The sequence below is a fragment of the Empidonax traillii genome, unplaced genomic scaffold, assembly GCF_003031625.1.
Source record: "Empidonax traillii isolate 1590-97213 ecotype Southwest subspecies unplaced genomic scaffold, ASM303162v1 scaffold170:size2694500, whole genome shotgun sequence".
Lineage (NCBI taxonomy): Eukaryota > Metazoa > Chordata > Aves > Passeriformes > Tyrannidae > Empidonax > Empidonax traillii.
Genome location: NW_020955363.1, coordinates 1,128,785 through 1,156,472, shown reverse-complemented (window position 1 = coordinate 1,156,472; position 27,688 = coordinate 1,128,785). Strand labels below are relative to the sequence as shown.

Below are 27,688 nucleotides of genomic sequence, written 5' to 3'. Positions count from 1 at the left end.
AATGAGACCTCTCCATGTAGTTCACACCAAATAAGTCCAATATATTTAACTTCTGAACACTTCAGAACAAGCACTTGAGGACACTGCCTCCTTCGTTAGGGTCACATAAGCATTCATTTCTTAGAGACTTCCATGGAAACTGCTGTGAAAATACTACTTTTTTATGTGAACTAACTTCTTGCCAGGCGCAAGAAAATCTGTTAGAATCCTTATGAATTAATGTATTTCTGCTTGTTTACAATTGCTTTTGTTAGCACCTTGTACTCTTACTATTTTCGCGGCAGCTGTCAAGTAGCAAGAGGTTTCTGAGATTTTATTGTTTTTTTTTTTTTAATATACAGCTGAACTTTAACAAAACAAAGTTGCTTTTACAATATGCAGTTTATTTCAACTACATTATGAGAATGCCCAAGTTACTCAGGTGTTTAAAAAACTTAATCCATCAAAAATTCTTACCTATATTAATAAATTTCATATTAAGGAAGAATTATTAAATATTTTGAGGTGGCAATATACACTTAGCAAATATTCTATAAACAGAGGTTATACCACTCTGGCTTGTAACATGAGAACTATAAAAGTTTGAAAAAAATCATCTGTATATCACTTCTGCAGATCTGATATCTGCATTCAAAAGTAAAACAAGTCACATCAATTACCACTTGTTCTATGAGTATTCTATTTTAAAATATCTCTTAAAAATAAATTACTGTAACCGATGCCTAAAGTGAACAGATGACCACCATGTAACAAGATCAACTAAAATAAATAATTTACAATAAAAATTGTTGCTAGCACAAAATCATCATACAAAAACAATTATTGCATTTAGCTCTGCACAAAAAAAAATACCTTTTCTCATAGCAATGAGAACTGCTATAGATGCTACATCTACACTATCATCCTCTTTTAGCTGAAAACTGTAAACAGCTAATTTTGTGCTAGAGCTGCAAAAGTATTATAATTTATTCATTTAAAAAAATATTTAGAGCAAGTTTATCTCCAACTAATACTAATTTTCTTAGAAACTTCAAATCTTAGGAATCTTCACCTAAAAATCAGCTGGCCAACTTGTAATTTCACTTTTATTTTCAATTGGAAACACCAGTTAACTCCTCACAGACAGTATTTCTCCTTTAAAAAAAGGGGAATCAAGGAATTTCGGGATAGTTAAAGAGGTCAGAGGATTAAAACAGGAGGTTAAGTAGCAGTGAGTTCCCCTTTTTCCTTTAAAGCTCAGGAACTTGCATGCTGTCAGGCCCGCTGGAGTGGCACTCCAGAAGCTGCTGTTATCTAGACGTGCAAATACCCTCTGGAAATAACTCAGTCCTTTCGTACTCTTCTTTTGCGCACTGATCTCAGCGGGTGATCTCCTGTACCCTCATCAACTTCTTTCTTCTGAAAAAGAAAAAAGAAAAAATTCAGCATTAGAATTTTAAACCTATTTTAATTTAATTATTGAAACTGGCATGCTACTTTATTACTCCACTAAACATCCCAGTCATGTTATCACTGAATGCAACACTGAAGTGATGGGACACATTTTTCAATAATACCAACCTAATGATAAACAAAGTGGGTAGAAGACTCTTCCTTCCTATATTCAGAAAGAAGAGAATAGTGCATCTAAACTGATGTCAGAAATTTGGGTTTGCCCATGTATTCACTGGTTTAAAAGTGGTGACTTTTAAATTAATTTAGCAACTTCCTCAAAGTGCATCTTATGCTAATTTTGCTTTCCACTTCTGAAGCAAGAAGCATTTAAAACATTCTAACCATCCCCTTTGGAGAGCTGCAAATAAAGCAAGCTGTACTTAAATCAGATGTGGTGTTCCCAGTTTAAAAGCAATAAGCTTACAGAGGAACATAAAAAGCCTTTCCAGTGTGAACTCCATTCTCAGACAATGCATTGCTTCCTCACTTCCCTGCATCACCTAATGGCAAGCACCTCCTTCAGAAAGAACAGCTCAGAGAATGTGGCCCAGCCTGAGTGAGGACGTGGTGTACATGATGTCTCCCAACTAGGTCACCAGCTAATTCATGACAGGAACTCGTAGGTGCTGAAGAGACTGGGAGAAAAGCAAGCTGTGGCCTCGCTGTGCTACTGTGCCATGGCACAGACACATTCAGATCTTGCTGCTACTTTCACAAAGAGTCCTGTGAATCCTAATAGGGTTTATCAGATACTGTATTCCTAGGTTAATGTACGAGGAAAAAAAAACCTCACAAAACTTCCTACAGGAACAAGAAGTACTGAATAAGGGGTAATTACTGAAAAATTTTTAGTCCTGAAACAATGTAACCTCATGCAAGGTCCAGTTTCTTAGAGGAGTTTTACAAGAAAAGGAATCAACATTACATTACATTAAATAACTCCCCTAATCTGGGAAGGGACTAATTTAGGGAATGACAAGCACAAAATGACCAATGGGTGGATCTAGGGCATTTCAGACACACTAGTTTCTAAATAAAGGATAATAATAAGTAGCTGACTGATGAGCAAGAAAAGCACACAAAAATTCCATTCTACGATGTTATTTTTATGGAAAACATTTTGTAGATTATCTGGGTGACTAGATTAATCTGCACAAGAAAAATGAAACTGCAGGTACTGAATTAAAAAAAAAAAAGTATGGTCATTTTACTTTATTTTGGAAAAAACCCCAAAAGATAGCTGAAAGCTTAAGGTTTTTCTAGGTTTCATGAAAAGGCTATTCTGTTAGAAGAACACGTTCCATCAATTAAGTAGCACAATAAAGACTGACATCTAAATCTTCAAGACTAGCAATTCATTTAATAACCCATTAAAAACTAGACTCCTGTAAAAACATTTTGTGTTTAGAGATCTGCATGATCACTTCTATACTATACACATATTTATACAGAGCATTTGAGGTGTTAAAATCAAATGAAAACATATTTCCACCTCAGGATTTGTTTTATGGCTCAAGAGAAGAAAAACACTTGTTGCAGGTAACTTAGTTAGAAGTATGATATCATATAAGGGTGAGGAGAAAATAGGGGAAAACGCAGAAGCTTACCTCATCTTCTGAATCAGATTTATTTGACATACCACCTTCTTCCTGACTTGCATCTGCAACTTCATTTTCTTCCTCATCTGCAACTTCATTTTCTTCTTCATCATCATCAATATCTAAACCACCTTCACCCTCATCTTCTGCAGAAGTTAATTTTACTTTGTAAGCAGAACTGTATTAAAAATGCACTATATCCAGACACACTATTGAGGAAAATAAGCCAATTTCAGTCTTAGAATGAACTCCTTGTTTGGAATAACCCATAAAAACATCTCTGTGTCTTAAAGTGAGTAGAATTCTCATGAATGAGTAGAAAGTGATAATTTTCAAATTTAATAATTTTAACAGCTCCAACTTCAACTCTTTTCACAACAGCCCCTACTCTCTTCAGACTTGTTACTGACTAAAAGGACTGGATTTTACTTCACTTAAAATCAAAGTATTGTATTGGACGGTTTGGAGACCAGAGTCCAAAAACAGGACAAATCAGGCATCCCAAATTTTGACTAAATTCTGACTTAGATAGGAAAGTACAATATTGCAGTTATTAGTCATCCAGCAAGGGGGACACCTACAACTTAAGGGAACTCCTGTTTTCAGCAGGGAATTCTTCTGGCAATTCTTCTGTTTTGGTTGAGGGATAAGCAGCCCAGTACTTCCCTCCCTTCCTATGTATTATTGCAATGCAGAAACTAGTCAGAAGAGGACTGTACTCCCCTTAGCTCACTCAAGGTATGTCCAGCTTGCACTACTAGTTCACTAGTACCCTTTGAAATACTTTCTATCATGAGCAGACAAGAAATCTTACTTAAATCTGATAGAAAAGATACACAATGGCATTCTACAACTTGACAGTCTGCCAGTGACTCAGCTAAAAACAGTAATGAAGCAGTGCTCAATTCTATCCTTTTCAGGTCATGCCTACCTCTCCTAAGCACTACTTCAGTGTGGAAAAAAAAACCCAAAAACCAAAAAACCACCCACCCCAACCTCCTAATTCTTACTGCTGCATCTCACTAAAACTGAAACAAAAGTATTCATATAAATTCAGAAGGTAGTCGCAAATAAGATGTGGCTCTCCTGATTCTTGGTGATGAAAATCTAGAAATTTTCAATTTATTAAAATATTTGAGACTTCTGTAGAAGTACCAAAAACCTTCACCTGCAGTATAGCTATAAATTGAGCCAAACAGAGCTTCCCTAACTGTTAGGAACTAAGAAATCCACTTTCCCATCTGCCAATATACCTGGTACATGTCTACAATAATATCTCTCTACATTTATTATGAAAAGGGAAAATATGACTAAAAAATGCAGATCATAGTTTAAGAAAGATGTAGAAGAAGATTTCTGTTCTAAAAATATGCTCCTAACAGAGGAGCTTGGCAGAAATTCACAAAGGCTTTGCTCATATTCTAATGAAGAGATGTGAAATGATAAATGATGCAAATCCAGCTCTTCCCATAAATACTGATTTCAATAAAGGGGGAAAAAAACCTCAAAACAACAAAAAAACCTTCAGACATCAGAAGTTGTAAAAGCCAGAACTGGACAACTACATATGTAAAATCATTAATTTTAATTTAATCTAATAGTAATTTAAACAGTATTTCATATAAATTAATGTTTAACTTGACAAATAAGGTTCAGACTGTGGTCTTGAAATTCCATTTTGTGGCAACATTCAATATTCAACCTGGAATATTTTTCTAGAAGGCAAGGAATTCAAGGAGACAAAGCAGACAAGTAGACAAGCCAAGAACACACTACTCTTTAGCAATGTCACAAAAATTAACATAGAACAAAATAAAACAGTAAATCCCATGGACAATGCCCTTTAAGAAGTAATCTGCCAGCAACTCATTCTCACTGGAGTCAAAGAAATCTTGAGGTGTTTCTGAACTTTGGAGTTGTGCCATACTTTCTTTTTCTTTCTTTCTTCTTTTTTAATGGCCCCATGATATAATGTAGATCTCAAGTCACTCTATTCAACAGCTCAAACCCCATTACCTTTAACTCCAAAAAACAAAGGAGGAGATAATGACTATAAAGGAACTGTAAAAATTATAAGGAGCCAAAGTGATGAGTAGAAAATATTTATGACTACAGATACCACAGGGAGAAATCTCAGAGGAAACTTGCATCTGCACCTGATGAAAGCTGGCATCCACCAGCTTGAAGTTCTACCATCAACAAGGAAGCAGAGGGAAGAAAACCAGATAAGAAAGATCATTTGCAAGTCCTGGCCCAGATTACTTCCCTTTCCCAGTACCTGAAAGAGGAGCCTCCCTTCCCATCTTCTTTGCATCCTTTAAAAATTCTCTTTTTGTCTCCTCCATTTCTCTTCTCTCTGTAGCAAAAAGAATCAGGAAAAGGAGGCAGAAGACAAATTCTCTAATGCTTTCAGATAAGAAGATGCAAAAGATAGAAGGATAGTGATAGAAAAAGGGGAAGCTTTCAACCTACAAATGTAAAAGGTGGCAGGAAACTAAGGGAAGCTAAGCAATTCTTCTTAGAGAAAGATACCGTGAAGTCCTAAGACAGCCAAGTGTAATCCTTCCCTCTGAAGCACAGAATTTACTTGAAAACCTTGGAATAGTCATACAAAAGCTAGCTAGGTTAGTTTTACTCTGTGTTCAGTGTAGTAACTAAAAGTAAAGTAACTAAAAGTCTAAAATAGAACGTACCTTTGCAACACCAAGAACAACTGTTCCAAGTCGAATTTAAAAAAGTTGTGGGAGCTAAACAGCATTCCTCTGCAATTGCCTGAACCTGATTTCTACCACTGAAACACACACTCTAACATACTATTTATTAACTGATGTGTTGTAATTAATTAAATAAATTAAATTAACTGTCTTAAAGAAGAATATTGCACTTGAGGTATCTTAGCCTTGCAACAGCAGCATATTAGGTACAAACCGCACCTATGATGTACATTAAGATTCGGTAGAATAAAACAGTCCGTAATTCAAGAGCAAAGAACAGGTAGAGTAGAGCAAGATCAAAAGGAAAATGCAGGAAGATACAATGATGAAATTATATACTAAAATTTATGCTAATGTAAAGAATGACATAACAAAATAATTAAATGCCTAGGTGAGGCTCTGGAATAGAGAGGCAGACCGTCAGGACTAAGTTTGGGGTGGCAAGCATTGGGACAACAATATACTTGATTCTGTCAGTACTGGCGTGGGAATAGCTGATGCTATACAGAAGCCATCAACACTCATGGAAGTTAGTGCAAAGACACACAAACCCCAGCAAGTTTCAGTCAGTAAAACAAAGTGATGTCAGTACCAAGGGAAAAAAACACCAACCAAGAATGTCTGCTCAGTTTCTAATTATCTGTGCCAGTCACTTGGCACTTTCTTTTGTTCTTACAAAGGAGGAGTGAAGCAAGAGAACCTTGTGCAGTTCTGAAGCTAAAAATGTTCTCATGGAAGTCAAGATAATGCACTGTAAGTTAGGTGATTTGTTTTTTATCTGTTATATAGACTCAGGGATGTGCTAACAGCACATCAAAGCCATAGCTGAATAGTACCAATAATTTTTGACACAGTAACACAAGATGATTTATCCTTGGATGCCAAAGCACAGCTCAACCTACTGAATCATTGATTTCTCACTTGGGCAGCAGGACAGCCCTTTGCAACATGTTGCTAAAAAGCAACACAAAGGAACCAGCAAACTTCAGTATTTCAAGTATCTTCAGGCTTTAACAACAGCAACTAAAATTAGGGATCAACAAAACAGTTCAAGGTACAACCCTCCCCCAGAGAAGTAAGCACAACGACTTATGTAACAGACATAAAGCTATTCCAGACACATTTTAAAGACAACAATGTACATTTAACCACTTCAGGTACTTATATCTGAACCTTTAAAATGTGTTAAGTAGATGAAATATTTAGAGGGGATAAAATATGCATCACTGTCTACAAAGATAAAAAAGACTGCTGGAAGCACATTCATTTTTTGAAAGTAAAAAAATACTGAGTAGAGCCTTACTTTCTGCTTGTATTTATCAAAGAGTTATAAGCCATGAGATGCCACTCACTGGAGTTTGTCAAAGAGGAAAAGACTCAGAGCAAGGCAGATTTTGCATATTCTAAGACAACTGGTGGTACTTATTGGCAATGCAATCCATGAACTAGTTCTATTTTATGTCCTTAACCAAAATGCAAGCTGACATGCTCATCTTACCATCTTCAGCAGTATCTTCATTTTCTTTTTCTTCATCTATTTCATCATCTTCGAACTCCTCTCTCTCTTGTTTTAATTCTCCTTTTCTAATTTGCTTAGATACATCAGTTTTTTTGAAATCATATTCATCTGTTTTCTACAACAAATTAAAAATCAATTTACATTTCAACTCAAGTATTAAACACAACAGCCACTGTAAGCTAAGTAATACTTATTAAGTACATTGAAAGTGTGAATTGTTGCACAGATGCTAAGAGTTTTCAAATAAAGTATTAAGAATAAACTCAAATACAAATATAATAAATTTCTCTAACCTTTGCTGGCCAGCAGAACAATACACCTAGACCAACAGGGAGAGCTAAAGTCAAGATGTAAAGAACCCAGAGCCATGGGTGGTCTTCTGCAGCAGTCACCAACTGACTAAACATACCAGGCTGTATTAAAGAAAAATAAATAATAAGTTAATGAAGTGTGCTCTATACATTTATATTGTCCAAAGAAAACCCTTCTTCACCTTTGCTTTTTAATGACCTCTGGAAAGGGTACATCAGTATCTAAGGAAGTTTGAGAGACAGAGTGGAGTGAGGGGACTCAAAGGAGTTTTTTTGCCGTTGTGTGTACAGGTAAGGATAAAGGTTCAGACATAAACCCAAACATTTTGGAAAATGGCAAGGTTGTGGGAGGAGGTGGCTTTCCTGATGGCATGGGCAGATATGCTGTTGCTACCTGCTCATGCTGTGACAAACAGCAGCTGTCAGGAATTTGCCACACTTGCCACCAACCCATCATTTCTCTCCCAAAATTGCAGCCTGTTCTTGCCACTGAATCAAAGAAAACAGAGGACTGTTAGACAGAAACAGGAGTGCAGGCAGCCACTAGAGGGGCTCATGATCCCGTGTGGCAAGGCAGCTCCTTCCCAGAACACAGGGAAGAAATTTAGAAAAAGCTGTGGTGGCTGGCTAAGCGCACAACAAAATGTGATGCACACATACAAACAGAACAAGAGATGCAGCTCCATGAACATGCATGCAGTATTTTCAGAGCTGCATGATACAGCTGTAAGCAGGCAAAGCCCTAAAATTATTAAACAGAAACAAACACTGGAATATTCATCCATTCCTCACAGATGGGAAGCATCTAAAGAATATGTATCATGGATAGAGCCATAAGGAAAAATGGAAGTGGTAGGGAAAAAAAAAAAAAAAAAAGGTCTTTGAGTGTAAGTAACTCAGCTTTTATTGGCTATCAGGTATTTCTAGTATCACTGTGAACAGCAAAAGACATAATATGAAGCCAATTTCTCGCCAGGTGTTTAAATAAAATGTAGTACCCTTTTAATTTCAAGATAATATTGATCTGGGAAAAGTAAAAAGCCAAAGTATCAGAGTTACTCAGCAAGATTATTAACTGCAGACAAATGAATATTCTGTCAGCATTAACTGACAGAAAATTCTTCCAACAGCACAGCTTCTTCACTTTCTGATATCAAGAACATAATAAAGTTTATACCTCATTAGCACTTGCTACTAATTTCTTCAAGCCCCAGCCATCTGCTGCCCAATGATCTGCTACTTCTTTTTCTGAACAGATGATGAAGTTATCAAAGTAGATATCAGACGTCATAGACCACAATTCTAAGCCAATAGCACTGACAGTGGTCATCTTGAATGGGTGAAGATCTTCAAAATAGTCTGGGTTTGGTATTTTCCGAGGGCTCCAGATTCCCTGTTAATGGAAAAAAAATGTAATCACATTACCCATAGCTTACAAAAATTAAAAAACTGTGAAAGAAATTTTAAAATTTACACTGTGAAAGAAATTTTAAAATAATTACAACTTCACAACTATGTTAAATGCATTATTTAAAAAGACAAGCAGTAAAGTTTAACCTACATAAAAACAAACTAGAAATAGCCAATAGTATTTTGGCAGATGGGTCTGAATTACATGGCTTAGGGCAAACCCCTTATTTTTTTCTGTTCATATAGGTTAAGAGTATGGTTACAGGAATAACTGACAGTTACCAGAAGTGTTAGGGAAAATTTTAGGAAAGGAAAATTCAGCCTTATGACACCTGTGCAAATTAGAGGCAAATTTTGTTTGCAAACCTGCTTAGGATCTTAAGCTCAAAGAAATCAGATTCAAGGATTCCCCAGCCATAACTAATACAAAGTAACTCTCTTTAATATGCAGCTGATTACCTCTTATCTCTGGAGGGGAAGAAGGGAATTTAATTATCCCAAATTGATGCATCTTCTAAAATTGAACTAGTAAGTTCAACCTGCTTGCTGAAAGGCTTAATTTTTTAATATAACTGTTTATTCAGAAGACTCATATTTAAAACCCCAATGTAACTTAGGATACAATTCTACAGAGCATATTAAATAAATGGTACCAGTGCAAATCATACAAAAAGTAACTCTGAAGAGATAAATTGTTTTAATACAGGAAGCATTATTATTTTCCAGTATACTTAAAAAAAAAAAGGAAATTAAATGCAAAAAAAATCTCAAAGTGTTTAGTGAGGGTATTCAGACTCATTCTAAAATATAAATATACAGTAAAAAAGCCTAGATAAATATACTACTTTGACTTTCTTGCTCTGTTCAACTCTGTACCTTTTAACAGTGACCTACAATTTCTCTATTACCTGATAGTTAGGATTATCTATCATAGGTGCTCTCCATTTCCCTTTATACTTTGGGTTGTTCTTCATGGGACGCACCCACTGTCCACAACCAGGTGCGGTCTCACACTTTGGATTAGGGATCTGGGGGGCTTCCCACTCCCCATCCATTTCTTCATCCCTAGAGAGAAAAAAAAAAAATTACAAACAAGTGCTTTAAGATCAGACAGGTCCAAAACACTGGCAGTCTGCAGTTTGGGTCCATACACATTTTGCTATAACAACCTCAGAATTCTGACCAGCTCACAGAGCTCTACCGAACAGTACAAATAGTTGTTTTTAAGGAGTGCTCTACTTTTTTTTTAAAGGTCACATGTTCATAACTACCACAGCATGACTGACCTCAATTACATTCCTGCACCTGCAGACAGCTTGAAACACTTCTCCCTAGGGTGCTTAGAGATCCCTTTGAGACTATTATGACTTCCAGACATCAACTTAAACTGTAGTAAATTCTTTCAAAGGGGTCCTTCATATTCTGTTTTTGCTAATATATCTTCAGAAAACAAAAAGCAATGGACATGTTCATGTTTTTATAGAATCAGTCCCATAAACCAACAAGTATTTGGCCATTCCTTACACATTCCAACTTACCAGTCCTTTGGTTTTTTTGCATTAGGGTCTGGAACATATTCTGGTTCATCATCAAGCCATCCCTCAGGCTTAACAGCATCAGGATCTTCTATTTTGGAAGGTTCATCTTCATCCCTTCAATTACAGACTTAGGTTAGAAAATACAGCAGCCTGACTTTGTATCAATGTTCTGTTCCGACGACTGTAACTGGCACGAAAGGAATGATTTTCAAAGGCACAACAGAATTAGACTCACTGATCATGAGAATTAGATATCCAATTATCTGTTTATAAATACCTGGATTATATTTACATTGTTTCATAGTACTGTTTAGTACAGAAATTGCTGACATGAACTGGCAGGTGTCAGTCAGGTCTTCTGAGTTTTTCTCTACTCTTCTTGAGTTGCTTCATGAACAGCAATTCATACATAAGGAAGTGAAAATCACTAAATCACTAAATGGTGGAAAAAACACCCGCTTCTTATTCAGGTGTAGCAGTCTTAGTTATTAATTGCAACCACAGAGGGCACAAAAATCAGCAAAAATCAATTTTTATTTCTCTCCTTAGAGGATAACCAGATCCTTGTACCCACCTCAGCTATGTTTTCAAACTTTAGTGCTTTTAGTGAAACATATTCCAGTTGTCATTGGCAAACCCCAAAATACAACCAGTCAAATCTTTCAAATATATGACCTGTATGTAAAAGGCACTGTAGAGATAAAAAATATTCTCCTTACCAGTCATCTGGTTTGACAGCATTTGGATCAGGTATTTTTGGTCTCTCATCCCAGTCATCAGGCTTCTTATCACTAGGATCCTCTATTTCTTTGGAAGGGTTTACTGGAGGAATCATATTCTCAAGAAGGCTTCCTTTACTGACAACTGTTTGGTCGATTAACATTTCAAATGTATCATCTGGTTTTAGCACTAAATTGAAGAAATTTGTTTTAAAGAAATAAGGGAGCCATTAATTTTACATGTATCTTTAACCAAAGCTATGTAATAAGCACAGACTTAGTCAAATAACAGCCAACAGGATCCTCCCAAGCAGAGCAGGAGACAGGCTTCTCACTCAGTCTGGGCACAAAAAGTTGTCCTTGAGGGGATGTATAACCAGCATCAGGCCCCCCAAAATGAAACTTCTAGAAAATTCAACTGCTGACACACATCCAAACACATTCTAAAAGATTTTTTCAAGAGCCTACCACTTGGCCAAAATTCTGCTGTTTTTACTTAAAAAGCACAGACAGTGAAAGTCAAATCTCTGCCCCAAAAGGCATCTCTGCTACTAAATTACCATCTCACACTTGAAAGCATGGAAACAACAAGAATTGTGCCAATAACACAGCTGAAGGATCAAAGAAGTACTTTCTCTCAGATTCAAACCTCTAAGAGCCATTTCTCTCAAATGCCAGACTGCAAATACAGAAAATTGTCTCCAAATGTTTAAGTACGTTAGCAAGTGTGAGTCACTGAGAAGCCAAGGTCACAGAACTGAGCAGTGTGAGACTCGGTAACAGATGCATCCAGATCCACTTCTAACAGGCACTTACAAATGTGCTCACTGGTTAACTAGTATATTCAACTGTCCATTCAACACAGCAAAGATTATTAAGTAAAAGTAAATGCTCTTCCACTTTCATGACACTTTTTTTAAGATGGGTGATGAAAACCAGAGTAACAGTCTTATATCTAATTAAGATCTTGCAGCCCCAAGTTTTCAACAGTATTAAAATATCCCTATCACCTTTAAATAAAGTGCAAAGAACTAATTTTTAGACTTCTGTTATCAGCCACATTAGAATTACACAGCTCTGTGGAGTCTATTTGAACAGTTATGAGAGAATAAATGCAATCCAAGTTTAAGTATCTTGAATTTCTAACAAAGAGCCCAATGAATGCATGCATTCCTTTACTAGGAGATTCCTATCATCTGAAAGAGAAAGTCTGCTGTGGCACACTATAGCAATCTATCTTAAAAACCCATGGCACAGCATTTGAACATGCCTTCTGTTATTATTAGTCCATAGAAGTTTTTAAGTGCAGTTAATTTGGCTGGATTTGCAGCGTGCCACAGATGAGCCCGTTCTGCTCTGATTTTCTAACTTCTGAGGAAGAATAAACAAAGGGTGGAAAATGAACTGAACTGCCATCTCTGCTAAGCTGTTCACTGGCACAGGAAGAGCTGTCACACGAATTAAACCTAGCCCACATTTGTTCACCTTCAGAGGATGTGCTGACCTATCTGTTCATGCACACTGCAGGTGTCTGTGAGAGCTCTTAACACATGGAGGAGACTCGTGTGTGACACACTGCAGATTTAACTGAACTCCTGTGAACTCTGACACCTTCCTAGAATATTGGACAGTTGGATGTCTTACTATCTTTCTCAGTAAAAATATCTGATCATAATAAATACTGAAGGCATTAGTCAATTCTTTATGCTAAATGCTGGCCAGGGCTTATATGTTTTTTCCAATAAGTGAATATTAAACAGCAGCATTTGAAAGCCACTTTTATGTCCTGCAGTTAAGCTCAGTCATTAAACAATTTAAGCCCAGTTATTAAATCATTTGAGGCCAAATCATTAAGCAACCACCCTTCACAATTAACAGACTACTACAAACAAAAAAGTAGACTCAATTACAAAGCTTCAGCAGACAGAAACAATTTTTTAATTTCTCCTTTCCAATAAGAATTAAACAATACCAAGAGTATACAGATGTGTCTTCTTGTCCAAATAGAACTTTTTTAGGTCTATGTCAGGACGTTCAGCATGTTTTTCATCATATTCTCCAGTTTTAGGATTCTTATGTCTGAAGATAAAGTGTAGTTTGTAATCTTCTCCACATTTATCTGGTCCAAACATAATAGTGTAAGGTGTTCTGTCAAAAAAGTATTCCTGTAGAAGCAAGAAAGCTGAGCATGTGTTATACTGGATATTTCCTGAAGTAATTTTCAGTAGTTCTTTTCTTTGACATCCAGCATAGTTACTTTTTTCTAAAAGATAAATGAAAAGCGAGAGGGAAAATAATGAAAGGAACTGAACAGTTCCTCTTGAAATGCTGGGTGCTCTCTGTTCTCAGGGAATGGATTAACTCTTTTAGTCTCTTCAAGGAAGATGAATGTATTTATTTAGATGCCTGTCACAAATCAAAACACCTAAGTATGTCCCTCTACAAACATTACACTAAAAATGGAAGGGGAGCTAGTTACTGTTCTTCATGACAACTTTATTTTCCAATAAAGATAAAAGCCAGGATTTTAATATCCAGTTTTTTATCAGCGCCTCTTTCCTTTCCACATTAAGTAGCAGCAACAAACAGCCCTGAAAAGATCAGATATAGTTATTCTCCTTCAGAGTATGTCGCATAAATCTCTTTAGTTATGTCAGTACCTTTCAACTACTTATATGTTTTCTGCATTTGGAATAACCTGCTTGTGCTCTGCAGTAAAATAACTGTTTCAGAAGTTATGAGTTCAGATCCTATGGCTTCTATTAATACACAAAGTCAGACTACACAGATAAAGAAGTCCTTTGTCCTGGATATAAGACATCACTCCTGGTGAACCAAGTTGTTCCTCAAATGAACAACTGAAAGCAAATGTTAAGCAAGAGGACATACCAGATTCAAGTCATCACTGCTGGAGAGAAGTTTAATATATGCACCACCACAGTCAATGCCTTTCTGAAAATTCACTTCATACCTGGGCAAAGTTAAAAAAAAACATCATTCCAAGTGTGAAAAAAATACAAATTAACTTCTAATTTGCAGTTCTAATTATGAACACATTAAGATTGTGTATTAGTCACCACTGTCAAAACACTTCTACGTAAGCAAATATTAAGATTTCTGTCCAAAATTATTTCAAAATAGTCTAAATATCACTTTTGAACACTTATACTACAATCTTAATTAGTTAATTGATCACTCATATTTAAATTCTAATAGCTCTGGATACAAAAGGTCAATGCTATATGGAAGTCAGTATTTTTTACAGAGGTTCACATTATTTTCTTAACTTAAAGATTTTAATAATAAAAGTAAAAAATCAGAGGCATTACTTACTGAACAATCAAAGGTTTATCATCAAAAATAAATGGTTTTGTTAGCATTGCTGATATTGCATGATGTTTTGCCACCGATTTTAACACTAATCCTCTGTCTCCAGGCACTGTGTTTTCTTTCAGTTCTTCTACTTCCCATCTTCCTAAAACACAGACACAGAGAGTCTTTGAAAAAAAAAATGCAGGCTGAAGAAATCACAGCCTTGTTGAAAGCAAGTGTTAATGAACAAAGACTATTCGCCCCAGCAGGGAAAAAGTCTTGACATCTGATGTCAAAGATACTATTTCTTGCTCTTCTCAAATTTACAGAAATCTACAAGAAAACTTTAATGCTGTAGATCTGTCTCTTTAGACTGTAGCACCCTGCAATGGCTAGAGGAACATAAAAATATTTCTCCAGATTTTAGATTTAGTCCTACCATCATCACATAAAAAGCATCAGTCACAAGGCACTGCGTAAGCCAGAGACCTGCATCATTCTTTCTCTTCTGCTTATACAGAATTAGAATCTTTTGGGTCAAATTTAATCACAGGGCAGATGAAGTTCCCCTCAAAGTCTTTCTAAGAATTATCAGGTTTGATCTTAAAGACAAACAAACACGCCTGCAGCTTTAAAAATAGATTATATATTTATATATTCTCCAATTTTGGGAGAAATACAGTTGAATACACATGTGGCCAATATCCAAAGAACAAGATTTCTAAAAGGGCAGTTATATCTTCTCAGAGATTAACAGCACGAGATTCATTGGATTTTTTTTCCAGGAATTAACACAGCACAAAACCCCTACTTTTACAATTTACTGTAATCTTGAAAAACGCCTGTGTCGATGTGAAAAGGAAAAAAAAATGTCATGAGTTCTTCAGCATGTATTTTAGAGAAGACTCATAAAATTGAGAAATGCCAGTAAACAGCTATTTATTTATTTATTCAACTTAAGTGCAATATGTGAAGAGTTGTTAAGGGAGGGCAGGTATGTACACCAAACCCAAATTCTTAGTTTCTTCTAGTCTGCTAAACAGGAGAGAGGAAAATTCCCTCCCCTTCAATAGTGTTCCTTCATGGAAACTAATGCCAAGCAATAACACTGGGCAAAACAACAAGTCTGAAAAAACAAATGGTGGGAAAACAGTTCCAAAATGTGTTTTTATCACTGACTTTATTAAATGTTGAATTTTCTGAGTGACTTCAAGTAAAAACAACTTTCTGATATTAAAGACAATTTCTATCCAGCATGAGGCTGGGTAATAAGGGAGACATCAGTTCTTATAAGCATCTCATCTGTGTGGATATCTCCTCTGCAAATTCTTAATTTTACCAGTTATTTCTTATAACTGCTAAACCTAAAAACATCCGTTTTGCACATCAAAGTCCTGCATTAACATTAATTGATTTCATTTGACATAAGAGCAGTAGAAAATATTTTTCTTTTGCAGCAGAAACATTTTCTGTTCTCTCCACTCCCTCTTGAAGTAAATAAATTCGGACTCCAAAATTACGGCCACAGATCACACGTCTGTCAAACAGTTTAGAATTACATTTAAGCAGCCAATTGTAGACTAGGAATTCACAAGTCAAGTGCAAACTCCAATGATTAAAACATCAAAACAACCTTTTCATGATTGCTTTCCAAATTTGTTTTTGACTACTCTAAGGCTAAACTGTACAAGAACCAGTGAAGAGCCCTATATTCAAGTACAGGCAATCTGAAGAAGTATTTTAAAGAAAAACATCATTCAGTTTAACTTTCTTGTTTCAAAAGCTATACCAAGAGACCAACCCATGAATCAGCTGGACAGACAGAGCAAGATGGAACATGCTGCTTTAGAAACCTGTTTAACAGCTGACATTGAAGTGGTAAATCTCTCCGACATTATTTCAGAGAAGACAGTTCTCAAGAAGCAATATTCATAAACAATCAATACTGAATATTCAGATGCCAGAGTGTGTTCCAGTATCATCCACTGCAATAGACTGCTGGGATGACCAAAAAAAGTTATCTTCACACTGAGTAACCCAACGAGCAACACCTGGCATCTCAGTTTCAAGGTAACAGTCATTATACAAAACAACATTTTTGACCTGTCTCATCTAGATTTTCAAAGATAAGTTCTGTGAAGGGGGTAGTTATTTTTCAAGGAGCAACAAAACATCACAAACCATACACTGGAGGTAAACATTAAAACTGCTCACCATCATACTTAGCAATGTTATCATCTATGTCTTCTTTCTTGGTTTTAGACAACACCCACCTAAAACAAAAAGTGTACTGGTCATTGAACTATCTATGCAAAGCTGTATTATTTAACAAGCACAGGAAAAACAGCTTTTGCTCATAGGCTGTGAACCTGTAATAATGATTTTGACAGTCAGCGTCATGGAATTGTCTGTACTTCAAAGAATATGAAAGGAAAAATCATAAGTAGATTCTAATATGGCATTTCAAAATATTTCCTGAAAATGCAAATGAATATACAATTATAACTCTAAAGTATTTAATTCCTGAATTACTTAATTCTGAATAGACTTTAGTTTTACATACAAGCTGAGTTTAGCAGGATGTAAGAATATTATGTCAGCATACAATGTACAAAATACAGGCAAAACAGCAAGTTTCAAGTATAAAACCTTCAGTATGATAAGAAAAAAAATCACCCAAAGGAACCTTTACTTTATCTGACAGTAACAGCACACGTGCATAGCAGAGGACAAAAGGGAATGGTAAGTGTCCAAATGACAAATGCAATTATACACTGAACAGATTCCAAGTGTTCTGCACACAGAGGATCCAACAAGGCAAATGCACTCCTGATCAACTCGATACTATGAGCATACAGTGGTTCTATCCTGAGCCATGCACAGGAATATCTTAGGCCAACAGTGCTGCTGAACTCTTCATTGTATCAACTACAATACTACATTCTCATCATTAATTCTGTAAAGAACTATTTTCATTTATTCTGAACTATCCTCTGCATGGAGCATTTCAGGGATGAATACTTTACTTTGCTGGAATTTCATTCACATTTGCTCACTGTTCAAAGAAATGCTGGAAAAACTTCCCAGTATAAATAGCAAACTAGATCTTTGGCCTACCACGACAGAGACCAATGAGGAAATAAGACATCTCTGGAAGTCACACAAAAGATTTGCAAGATCCACTCCCAAAAAAGCTACTCTATTCTCATGATTTACCTAGTCAATTTACATGCAGTCCTTTCTACAGTTTTAGGGAAGAAAGGCAACATGCTGCTTACTTTTTCATAAATCTTTCTTCCATATTTGTTACTTATATGTAAATTATGTACAGCTAGACCAAAAAATCCCAAGCACTGTAGCTAAAGCTCTGAATATTAGATTTAGCAAGAAGACAAGCCAATCTTTGAACAGATCTCAAAAAGCTAGAAATTGGGATGAAAGCTATCACTTGAGTATCCAGTTAAGCCTTTGCAATTGTTAATCAAGGTTTTCAGTGGCTTGTTTCATTTTTTTAACAACCATTATCACCTCTTCTATTTAATAATTTTTACCGTCATCTTGGGTACTGCCTTTGTACTTAACATTTAGAAGTGGCCACATCACTAAGGAAAGTGATAAACTGAAGACTGGAGCTTGCTAACTTATTTTTCTTCTCTCTTTGGTCTAAATACGCAAGAAAATATGAAAGAACATAATGTGAGTAATAACAGATTAACGTTCAGTGGCTTGTAACTCTACAGAAGAGAACAGTTTAGAAACAACTGGAAAAAAGGGAGTAATATTCAATCCTACAAAAGTTACTGGTGTCTGGTACCATGTTATTTTGTCTACAGTCCAAACTCTGCACCCTCAACAGACACATCTTATGATGTATAATCTCAATCCAACAATAGCTGGATCTCAGTTTTCCCACAGGAAGTAAAAGACCGGCAGCTTTAAGTTCTACCAAATGAAGGTACCACATTGCATCTTCTTTCACCTTGGTCTGGCTCTTCCGAGGAGTTAGTTTTTGTTCCATCAATTTTGGTAACATATGAAAACACCTTTTTCATGATTCGTCACAAATCAAGAGATAGCTCTTGTGTTCAACTGCATCAAAGTGTACAGGGAAAAAAATAGCAATAATAAGACTTGATTTTTTGTTAAAAACAGACAGCTCCATTCACAGTTTAAAACTGTTCTCATAGTAAGAAAGTACCCTAATACCAAGAGATTTCAACCATATTCAGATTCTAGCTGAATGCACAATCACTTATCTTGAGCCAGTGACAGCGTGCTGACATGGCTTGATTCTTTTTCCATTTTAAAAAAGAGAACTCAGTGATCATACAGACCACATTTATATGGTAAGCATTTGGCTTGTCCTTGAGATTTCACACCCTTTACATCTGAGGTAGAAAGAGGACTAAGTGCCAAATTGTTTTCCAACTAAAACTACTAAGTCTATTCCAGAAACAGAAAGTAATAATTACATTCTTTCTCATTAACAGTGCATTGGTGGCAACTGACTGCAGCTCAACAAACACAGAATTTCATTGAACATCACAAGTCACTCAGCAGCAATTACACCTGCCATTGCCACACTGTTGTAAAAACACTTCCAAGATACAGACAAGACAAAAATTTCTGGCTTAAGAATTGTTGAGATAAACCTGAACATTGTTCTAAAATTTCATTACAGTAAGGACTACCTAGGAACACTTCAGTAGTCTCATAAATATCTAACTCCTCTTGAGTATGGGAAGCAATAAAATAAATTAATACAAATATGCTTGAAAAGTCTTTTCCAATAGAGATTTTATCTATAGTAGTGAAAGTGCTGCCTTTTTACACATACCTAAGATCATGTGAAGAAGAAGAAAAGGCTTGCTACTGAAGTGTAATGGCTATGCACTTCACCTTTCAGCTAGTTAAAGTCAACTGGCTAAATCTTTATATTACTTTTCTTGATGTCCACAAAACCAGTTTATTAAAAGCTTCCTTAAAACACACAAAAATAATAACGTATCTGAAATGTTAAAGGTCCCTCTTAACATTATGATGTATCTGGAGCAAGCAGTAAGAGCCTTCCCGATTCTAACCCCTGTAAAAAATTAATTTTTATAAGGATACTAGCTGAAAAATGAACACAAAATAAGCCTGTAATTTAAACTGGTGAAAGTAAAAGTTTATCCTTTTACAGGCATAAGCTTACCCAGACAATCCTCCATCAAAGGTTTCTGTAAAATACACTTCCCCAGTTGGCTTTGGAGTCTGGTACACAACCTAAGAGACAAGTACAGATACATGCTCTAACATAAACTACAATTTTTCATTTGAAACACACTATCATATCTCCAGAAGCAATCCAGCCAGGCAGAACAACAGATTTTGTCCATTAGAAATACCATAAAACCCCTTCCTCCCCACCCCTACTTCCAACAGTTTGGGTGCATCCCTCGAACACTAGTTTCCCAACTGTGAATTTCATAAGTTGTTCAAAGCTCACAATTAAACCTTTGTTACATCTTATGTAACATCCAGAAAATTTACTGAACTTGCATCAATTCTCTGCTTCCTATTTTTTTCCATACATGTTTTCCAACCTACTTGGCACATTACAATTGGGCTACACAACAGAAAGTTGAAAAAATGATTTATTAATATTGCCTACACCTATTTGCATCTATTTCGAAGTACAACATAACAAAAGGAAGATTTTCTGAGAATAAAGACAGTGTCAAAAGGCAGCTGTGACTGATGAAATCCAAAAACTGGCCTAAAGTCAAAATCTCAGTAAGACCAAGATGCTTTCTGCTTTCTTCTCTAGAAAAAGTATGTTAGGACTTGCAACAAAAGGTTCTGTATTTAGATTTAAGTAAAACCTTTTCCATGACTATCCACCACAGGCAGGAGACATTATACTTTGGCATAAGAGAATCATTCTCTAAGTTTGTCCTACATGTCCCACTCAGCAACTGAAAGATTGCTGGGTTTGACACCCACTCAGCTGTCGACTGCATTTTACCTCACTCTTTTTAAAACGCATTTATCCACTAATTTCTCATAGCTATAATTATGCATCCTGTATTTAACCAGACTTAACTAAAGACTTCTGTAATCTTACCTCTATGGAAGGTTTATCTCTGTCAACCTCAGCTTCTTGGGACTGCATGTCAAAATCCTCCACTTCAACATCTGCATCCAGGTTTTCTTCATTTTCAGTTTCTGCAGTCACTGAGCTAATTATCAGGACACTCAAGTACAGCCAGTCCCACTGGAAGTGCATCTTGGTTATCTGAAGAACTGAAAGTTTTGGATTTTAAATATCTTTGCAAGGATATTACCAATACTATTTTAAGTTTACCCCAGACTTTATCTACAAGAAGAAAAAACACATTAAAAAAATTAGGAAACAACTATCAGAAGCATTGTCACTGTAATATTTTAGTAAAGTGCTATTTCTTAATTAGTTTGTTTTTTTTTTTTACTACAGAGCCCCGAGTCAGACTCTCCTTTACTTCTTGTTGTCCCTATGGAAGTGCTTATAGCCTGTTCCCTTACCTTGCCAAATTTAGCAAGAATTTGACTGCAGTATATATGTTTTTTTAAGAACTAGGTAAGATTGCTTTTATTTTCCCATTCTTTAAGAATCTGAACAAGTAACCAAATTGAATCAGTCTCCACAATGTAGCAGTAAGTAACATCCCCTTCATTAGGGAAAATAAAATTGTTAGATTTAGGATGTATTATTACCCACTGCCAGAATTACACATTTCTACTTGCCTCTTCTTCCAATAACTATGTTTAGATGAGTACAGAGTTTATATCAACTCCAGCTGTGTCAAAAGAAAGTACAAGATTGTTTCAGAAAATATTTTCTGTTTCGAAATTTTCCAATGATTTTAAAATTTAAGTTAGTTAAAGCAGAAGTTCAGGTTTAAATACAAATACATTTCTAATTTCAAGGAAACCTGAAAATCTTTAATCTGTATAAGTATGAATGTCAACAGCAGACAACTGCCCCAGCCTCTCCATCTGATCTGCTGTGAAAAAGAAAACATTGTTGCCCAGTGTTTTTTGCTTCACATCTGTAAGACATACAAATTCAGTTTTATGTTGGAGTATCCTGTGGTTTGGAGCAGTGCATTGTCAGGGACACACCTATGCAACTTTCCTCAAGGTCTTGCAAAAAAACCCCACCTCTTTCTGAAATTGTTTTTGCCTGAATATGGAAACAGAACAAGGACAGATTGTAGATACCTCTGAAAAGGTGTTTATCCTTTGATTCTTATTAATTCTATTCACAGTAAGCTTAAAAATAAAGATAAATACTGATATTTAACTTGCTATTGTATGACAGTTTCAAACTGTACATTACCTTTAGCCGCTATTGGTCATACTAAATACTCTGCTGCTGAGGTGCTTTCTGCCCCTGAGAAAGCAGCCACCTTCTCAGTTCAGTCATCACGCCTTAGAGATTAAATTGTTTACCACTACAACTCTGAATATCTCAGCAATTCTAAATACTATCTTATACTGGAAGTGTGAGTCTCTTTCTTCCTTCCTGAGTTTATCAGATTTGCCAAGCAATTCAAATATTACAATTGGACCAACAGTTATTCATCATCCATTTTTTAACACCTGCAAGTTCTATCAAGCAACACATATAGAGATCAAACAGTATCAGGGCTAAAAACCTCACATGCCAGCATGACTGTGCTATCAATATCTAAAAAGAAAAAAGGAATAAGGAAAAAAAATTAAGATCTCTTAAATTAATATTGACTGCACTGATTATATTTAGAGCCAAAACTCAGGAGTATCATACAGAAACGTTCCATACACTAGTACTATGTCAATACTGAGAGATAATAAAAAGCCTCTTTTTTGGGGACGAACACCTGTTTTCCTCAAAACTACATTAATCACATTACAGTTCTTTTTTCATCCCACAATACTATCCACAATCCCTGCCATTCCTTGTGGCAACTTAACAACCTTGCTTGAGGATGGCAGGTCTGTGGTCCCTTTTTTTCTCAGTTATTACCACAGTGATACATTTCAACAGTTATCTGCAAATTTTACTGTGTTTTTTGCATTTGATTTTTCAAAATTTAGTTAAAAACTACAGATATTGTTAATACATACACCTTCTCGGCCAATTCTAGCACTTAAAATAATCTTGCCCTGAATACTGAAAGTCATTCAGTCTATCATGGTGAACACTGAATTTTATGGTATATTTTGAACACCTTTGCCTGGACGGTGTCACACTTCATTTTACCACCTTCATTTTTGTGTTTCTTAATCACTGTATTAGGAGAAGCAGTCAAAGAATTTCATATCAATACCTTCTGTCACTCCTTAGCTCCTACCTAAAGTGTCATATATTAACCAAGCTTGCTTTTTTAGTATAAAGCTTGCCTAACCTCTGGCTAGTTTGTCATGCAGGTGGTCCCCTCCTCTTTTCCTAATGCAGATGAAGAGATACGCCTTTCTTTGTCAATACATTACAGATGTATATTGTGCGTGATCCAAAATGCTTCTCACTTACATAGCTGTAATTTTACTGTAATTAGCCCCATCCACTTTTGTTCCACACACAGAATAACAAGGGCATCCAAATAATCAGACTAGAACTCACCTTTCTACACAGCTCCCTTCCAAAACTCCTGATGCTTTCACTTCGTTAATGCCGAGTCTTATCACTCCTTCCTGGTCCTAGCCGAGGATTTTATCCTAATTTAATTCAGTCTTCAATTGGATCTCTTACTTCTTCCTTCAAGAAGAGAAGGCCCATTTTAACCTTTGAACTTTTGATATACTTCTAAAATAATCCCAGAAACACCGCAAAATGTTACCAAGACCAACTGCAGTCATCACTCAATTGCCAGGCAAAGATGCTTTTAAACAAGCCCATCACATCTTCTATTTTTGTGAACTCTGCCAGCATTGCATACTTAGAACATAAAATAAATCAAGAGTTCGTGGTCTCAAAATAGAATTTCACACTACACACATTCAGTGGTCTTTAAAACCTACTGAACTTTCCTAATTAACACATGAAGATCTATGAAAAACTTTTCTTGCTCTTTCTTCAAGCTGACAATAAAATCAAGCCAGGAGGATCCTTACTGTTAAAACTTCCTCAGCAGAACAAACCAAGTTATCCCACACTACGGCTCTCACACAAACCCCATACATGTTTACTGGCAGTTTTACCTAAACACCAAAGACCAGTGACTTCCAAGCTGTCCTTCAGGCAGCTACAGCAAATAGGTAACTGCAAAACCATAAATCTTGGCAGCACTTTACAGAATCAAGGAATATTCTGAGTTGGAAGGGACCCACAAGGATCATCAAGTCCAACTCTTAAGTGAATGGCCCATACAGTGATCAAGCCCACACCCTTGGCACTATTAGCACCCTGCTCTGACCAGCTGAGCCAATAGCTCTGCATGACCCGTGAGAGAACTGGATAGAACATCTGCATTCACAGAAACTGAGACACAGAAATCTAACCTGGAATAACTGCACCTCTAAAGCAGGGTTCCCGGTCTCTCCTTTTGAGATGGGCAGCTAATATTCAGCTTTCTCTAAACACGCTGAAAATTCTGTCAGATCTGTAATTTTAAATTGTTGAATAGCTTGGTCACTTTTTATCGTGGGTAAGGACAGCACTGCCACACATCAGAACAGACATTTGAGCCAGCAGTACTATTGCTCTTGGGATCAGTAGCAGCGCTGCAACATCAGCAGAACATTGCACCTAAAGTAACGAGCTGGTGTTTCTGAGACACATATTAATATTTAGGAAAGACAATAGACCTAAACTGAAAGCATATTCTGACTGGATATTAGAATTTTTTCCCCCCATCAAGGCAGGCGAGCAGTGGTACAGGCTGCCTAGGCTCAGTCCTTGGGGTCTTCCACACAGACCAGACAAAGCTCAGAGCAAGCTGAACTGGCCTCAGGGCTGCCCCTGCCACAGTACAGACCTCTTATGGTCCCTTCCCACCTGAATGATTTGATTTTCACAGACGGTTGGACGGTGCAAATACGTCAATCTTCAGACCTGCTGCATATTCTACACATGCCATTAAGGTAGTGGCACCCTTCCTAAATTTTATGCAGAGCTAAACATAGAACAGGGTCTTTTAGATTATTACTAACTTTTCTTTGGATTTCGAAGAAGGTCATGTCCTTTTTCATGCAACTCTCAGAGCTCTGCATTCTCAATAAGCCAACCATTAACAGTCTCTCCCACTCCAAGGTCTAAAGCTCCTGCATACAGTATCAACACATGGGCTTTCCCCAGGACCAAAGAGCAATTCCATCAAGGGCTACAAAAAGTGGAGGTTTTTTTCCCCCCCCCACCTCTTTTTCCACCCATAACCACGTGCTGCCTTATTACCTTCCCCAAACTGCTGCACTGGCATCAACCTGACCAAAGACAACATCCAGCTGCAGCTGCTCCGTGAAAAGCACTCAAGAATTCTCACACGGCTCTTTATTTTTCCCTTTATTTGGTGTGAAAGCCGCGCTTCCCTCCCTCGTTTGCCGAAGCGTAAAACACACCGCGTAACTCAGCAGCTGCTCCCACTGCAATTGCTGTGCTCCTGAAGGTGCCTGCTCGAGGTGTTTTGCTGCTAAAACCTCCGGGGAGGCGTTATTTTCCAATTAAAAAAAAAAAAAATTTAAATAAAAACAGAGGTTCGGGTCAACCGAGCGGCCGCTCGGTGTTCAGGCAGCGCCCAGCACAAACCCGCTTTTCGGGACAGCTGGTAGGGAGCATCAGGGCCGCGGGGGCTGCGGGGCCGCGCTCCCCCTGCCCGGCGGGGACCCCAAACCCACCCCCACGGCGGGATCACCGCGCCCCCCGCAACCCACCCTCGGGACCTGCCGCCGGCCGTGAGGGCCCAGAGGAGCGCGGTGGGGCCGGGGAACCACCGCCGCCCCCTCCCCTCGCCACACGGGGCCCACACGCACCTCCCGCCGCCGCCCTCGTTACCAAGCACCGCGACGCACCGCGACGCGCCTCGATGCGCCGCTCCCCGCCCCCCCCCTCCCCGGGCGCTCCCTGCCCCGCGGCGGGCGGTTACCGGCGCTCCCGGCGTCCCGCGGTGCGCGGCGAGGCGGTCAAGGGCGGCGGGATCGGGACGGGGAGCTGGGAGCGGGAGCGGGGCCCGGGCCGCTGCTCCCGGCGCATCCCCGGCCGCGCACGCGCGCGGCGCCCCCGCCGCTCCCGGGGCCGCGGGAGCGCGAGCGGGAGCAGGTGCCGCCGCTCGCGCTCGCGCCGCGTCGCGTCCTGGCCAATCGCGGCGCGGCCGAGCTCAGCGCGCGTGGGGGCGCGGGAGACGGGCAGGGAGCCGCGCCAATCGGCGGCGCCCGCCGTGAGGCGAGAGCCAATGGCGGCTCGGTGCGCGGCTGGCGGCCCGCCCCCCCACACGGCGCACGAGCCAATGGGCCGCAGCCTCGGTCCGGCGTCTCCTCTCGGCTGTGGGCGCCTGTGACGGCGGCTGTGCTGTCATGGCCGCGGCCCACGGAATGGGGGGCGTACGTATCGCCCTGCCCCACGCCCCCGCGGCCAACCGTCAGCCCAGGAAAAGGGCTCCTCCGCCACCGCTAACCTCAAATTAAGGACTCCCTTCATTACATTTGGAGGCTCACTTGGGCGATCCAGTTATACGTGTTTGATGACCCCAATATACGGGGTCGCCGAGCAGTGCGAAATAAACACATTTTAAATAAATCACCGAAGCCCGGTTTCCAGCTGCCTTTTCTAAAGAAGAACGAATGTCAGTGAGCCCACTTTCAAAAGTCGCTCGAAAGATTTAAGACAAGAACGGAGGCGCGCCGTGCAGAGAAATGAAATGCGTGCTACAGTGAAAATCAAAATGGGTTAAATAAACCATTACTAACATTGACTAAGCTTGTTCGATATTGACATTATTCAACAGTAATATATTTATTAATAGCATCTATTTAATATATTTAAACTCAAATATTCGATTGTTATTAAATATCAACATTAATATTGAATAAGCTTTCTTCCCACACAGGCATTTCACCTGGTTAGGTACATGTACAATGAGCCCGAGGTGGCCAATATTTTTGAGACTAGGTTTTAAACCACGTGAAAGTACTGAATCGCAATTTCCTACCGAAGGAGCCTGGTGATCCAATATGGAATCTGAAATTCCTTTCAGAGTTGTTGGTTTTTTTCACATACTGCCCTTGGTTTTATAAGTTGCAATCACAATGTCAGGGCTTCAAAACCAGTCACCTGTAAAGTTAGGGGAAGCTCCTGAATTCCCTGGATCCATTACCTGAACCGAAGCTTCCTCTTGGCAGCCTTTAATCTGGCTGAGGTTTGGCAGACTGTGCAAGAAACCTCTGCGCTCACTCCTCAAAGCACAGGGAAGGATCAGGATTAAGCAACATTTTACTTTAAAGGTTCATGTGCAAGCATTCATTATTTACAATTTCAGCTAAAACCTCGTTTACATCAGAGTGATGGGAAGTGTATTCTGTGTTTGCAATGGTTATGTAAAAGGTGCAAAACCAGAACCAATGAATGAAGCACAAAGCAGGCAGCACAGGATGAAAAACTACATTTAAACAATGTTTTTTTAAAAGTTCAATCACTTCCTAATATAATTTCAGATATTCTGATGAGCTTTTTGAAGTTATGCTTCATGAGCTAGAGTGAAATCTCATTTCACTGTGAAAATAAGTGGGTTTGATAGCAAATTCTACTGCCTTAGTATTTTCCACATTTTCACTGATTTAATAATCACCCTAAAACTTCCTCCTCACGGTGACAACTGCCTGTAACAAGTGAGTGTAAGGTACCCTGAATGCAGACACTACTCCCAGCTTATGAGTCTGTTGCAGTGAAAGCAATGGCAAAATAAGATTTTATGTTTTCACTGCACGTGCTGATGGATGAAGGTGTCCCTTGGTGTATCTCTAAGGATGCTGGATTACTGCATTGATTCTTAACTGGCATTAAACTCTTAACATAATGAAGGCTGCAATATTTGGTCCCAAAAATACATGCCACACATATGTATGTATATATGTCTACATGCACATATATATAGGACCACAGTCCTGTAAATAATACTCTAAATAAATAATGTTTAAAA

At 37.9% G+C, this 27,688-nt stretch overlaps 1 protein-coding gene across 7 annotated transcripts; it reads right to left on the bottom strand.

Moving 5' to 3' along the window:
- Positions 1–361: 361 nt before the first annotated feature.
- Positions 362–25,763, bottom strand: CLGN (calmegin). Of its 7 annotated transcripts, none has more exons than XM_027885688.1 (18): positions 24,952–25,055; positions 23,182–23,316; positions 22,967–23,007; positions 20,662–20,840; positions 19,750–19,820; positions 16,770–16,828; positions 14,577–14,718; positions 14,133–14,214; positions 13,216–13,408; positions 11,244–11,433; positions 10,525–10,638; positions 9,895–10,051; positions 8,754–8,969; positions 7,559–7,678; positions 7,245–7,380; positions 5,311–5,388; positions 3,042–3,178; positions 362–1,398 (listed from the first exon to the last, which is right to left on the bottom strand). In XM_027885688.1, the coding sequence occupies exons 4-18, from the start codon at positions 20,821–20,823 to the stop codon at positions 1,324–1,326; spliced, it is 1,932 nt and encodes a 643-aa protein (XP_027741489.1). In that variant the 5' UTR covers positions 20,824–20,840; positions 22,967–23,007; positions 23,182–23,316; positions 24,952–25,055; the 3' UTR covers positions 362–1,323. The 7 variants fall into 7 exon arrangements, with proteins under 7 accessions (XP_027741489.1, XP_027741488.1, XP_027741487.1 ...); XM_027885687.1 differs by lacking the exon at positions 22,967–23,007 and adding an exon at positions 21,699–21,759; XM_027885686.1 differs by lacking the exons at positions 22,967–23,007; positions 24,952–25,055 and adding an exon at positions 25,640–25,763.
- Between the last annotated feature and the right edge of the window lie 1,925 nt (positions 25,764–27,688).

What these genes read in the sequence shown, in the direction of transcription:
- CLGN (XM_027885686.1), bottom strand. Translation starts at nt 20,823, where the DNA reads ATGCACTTCCAGTGGGACTGGCTGTACTTGAGTGTCCTGATAATTAGC. An exon ending in GAGATAAACCTTCCATAGAG is followed by an intron (nt 19,821 to 20,661) that starts GTAAGATTACAG and finishes CTTGTCTCTTAG; the next exon opens with GTTGTGTACCAGACTCCAAA. An exon ending in AAGGGAGGCTCCTCTTTCAG is followed by an intron (nt 3,179 to 5,310) that starts GTACTGGGAAAG and finishes TAACTTCTGCAG; the next exon opens with AAGATGAGGGTGAAGGTGGT.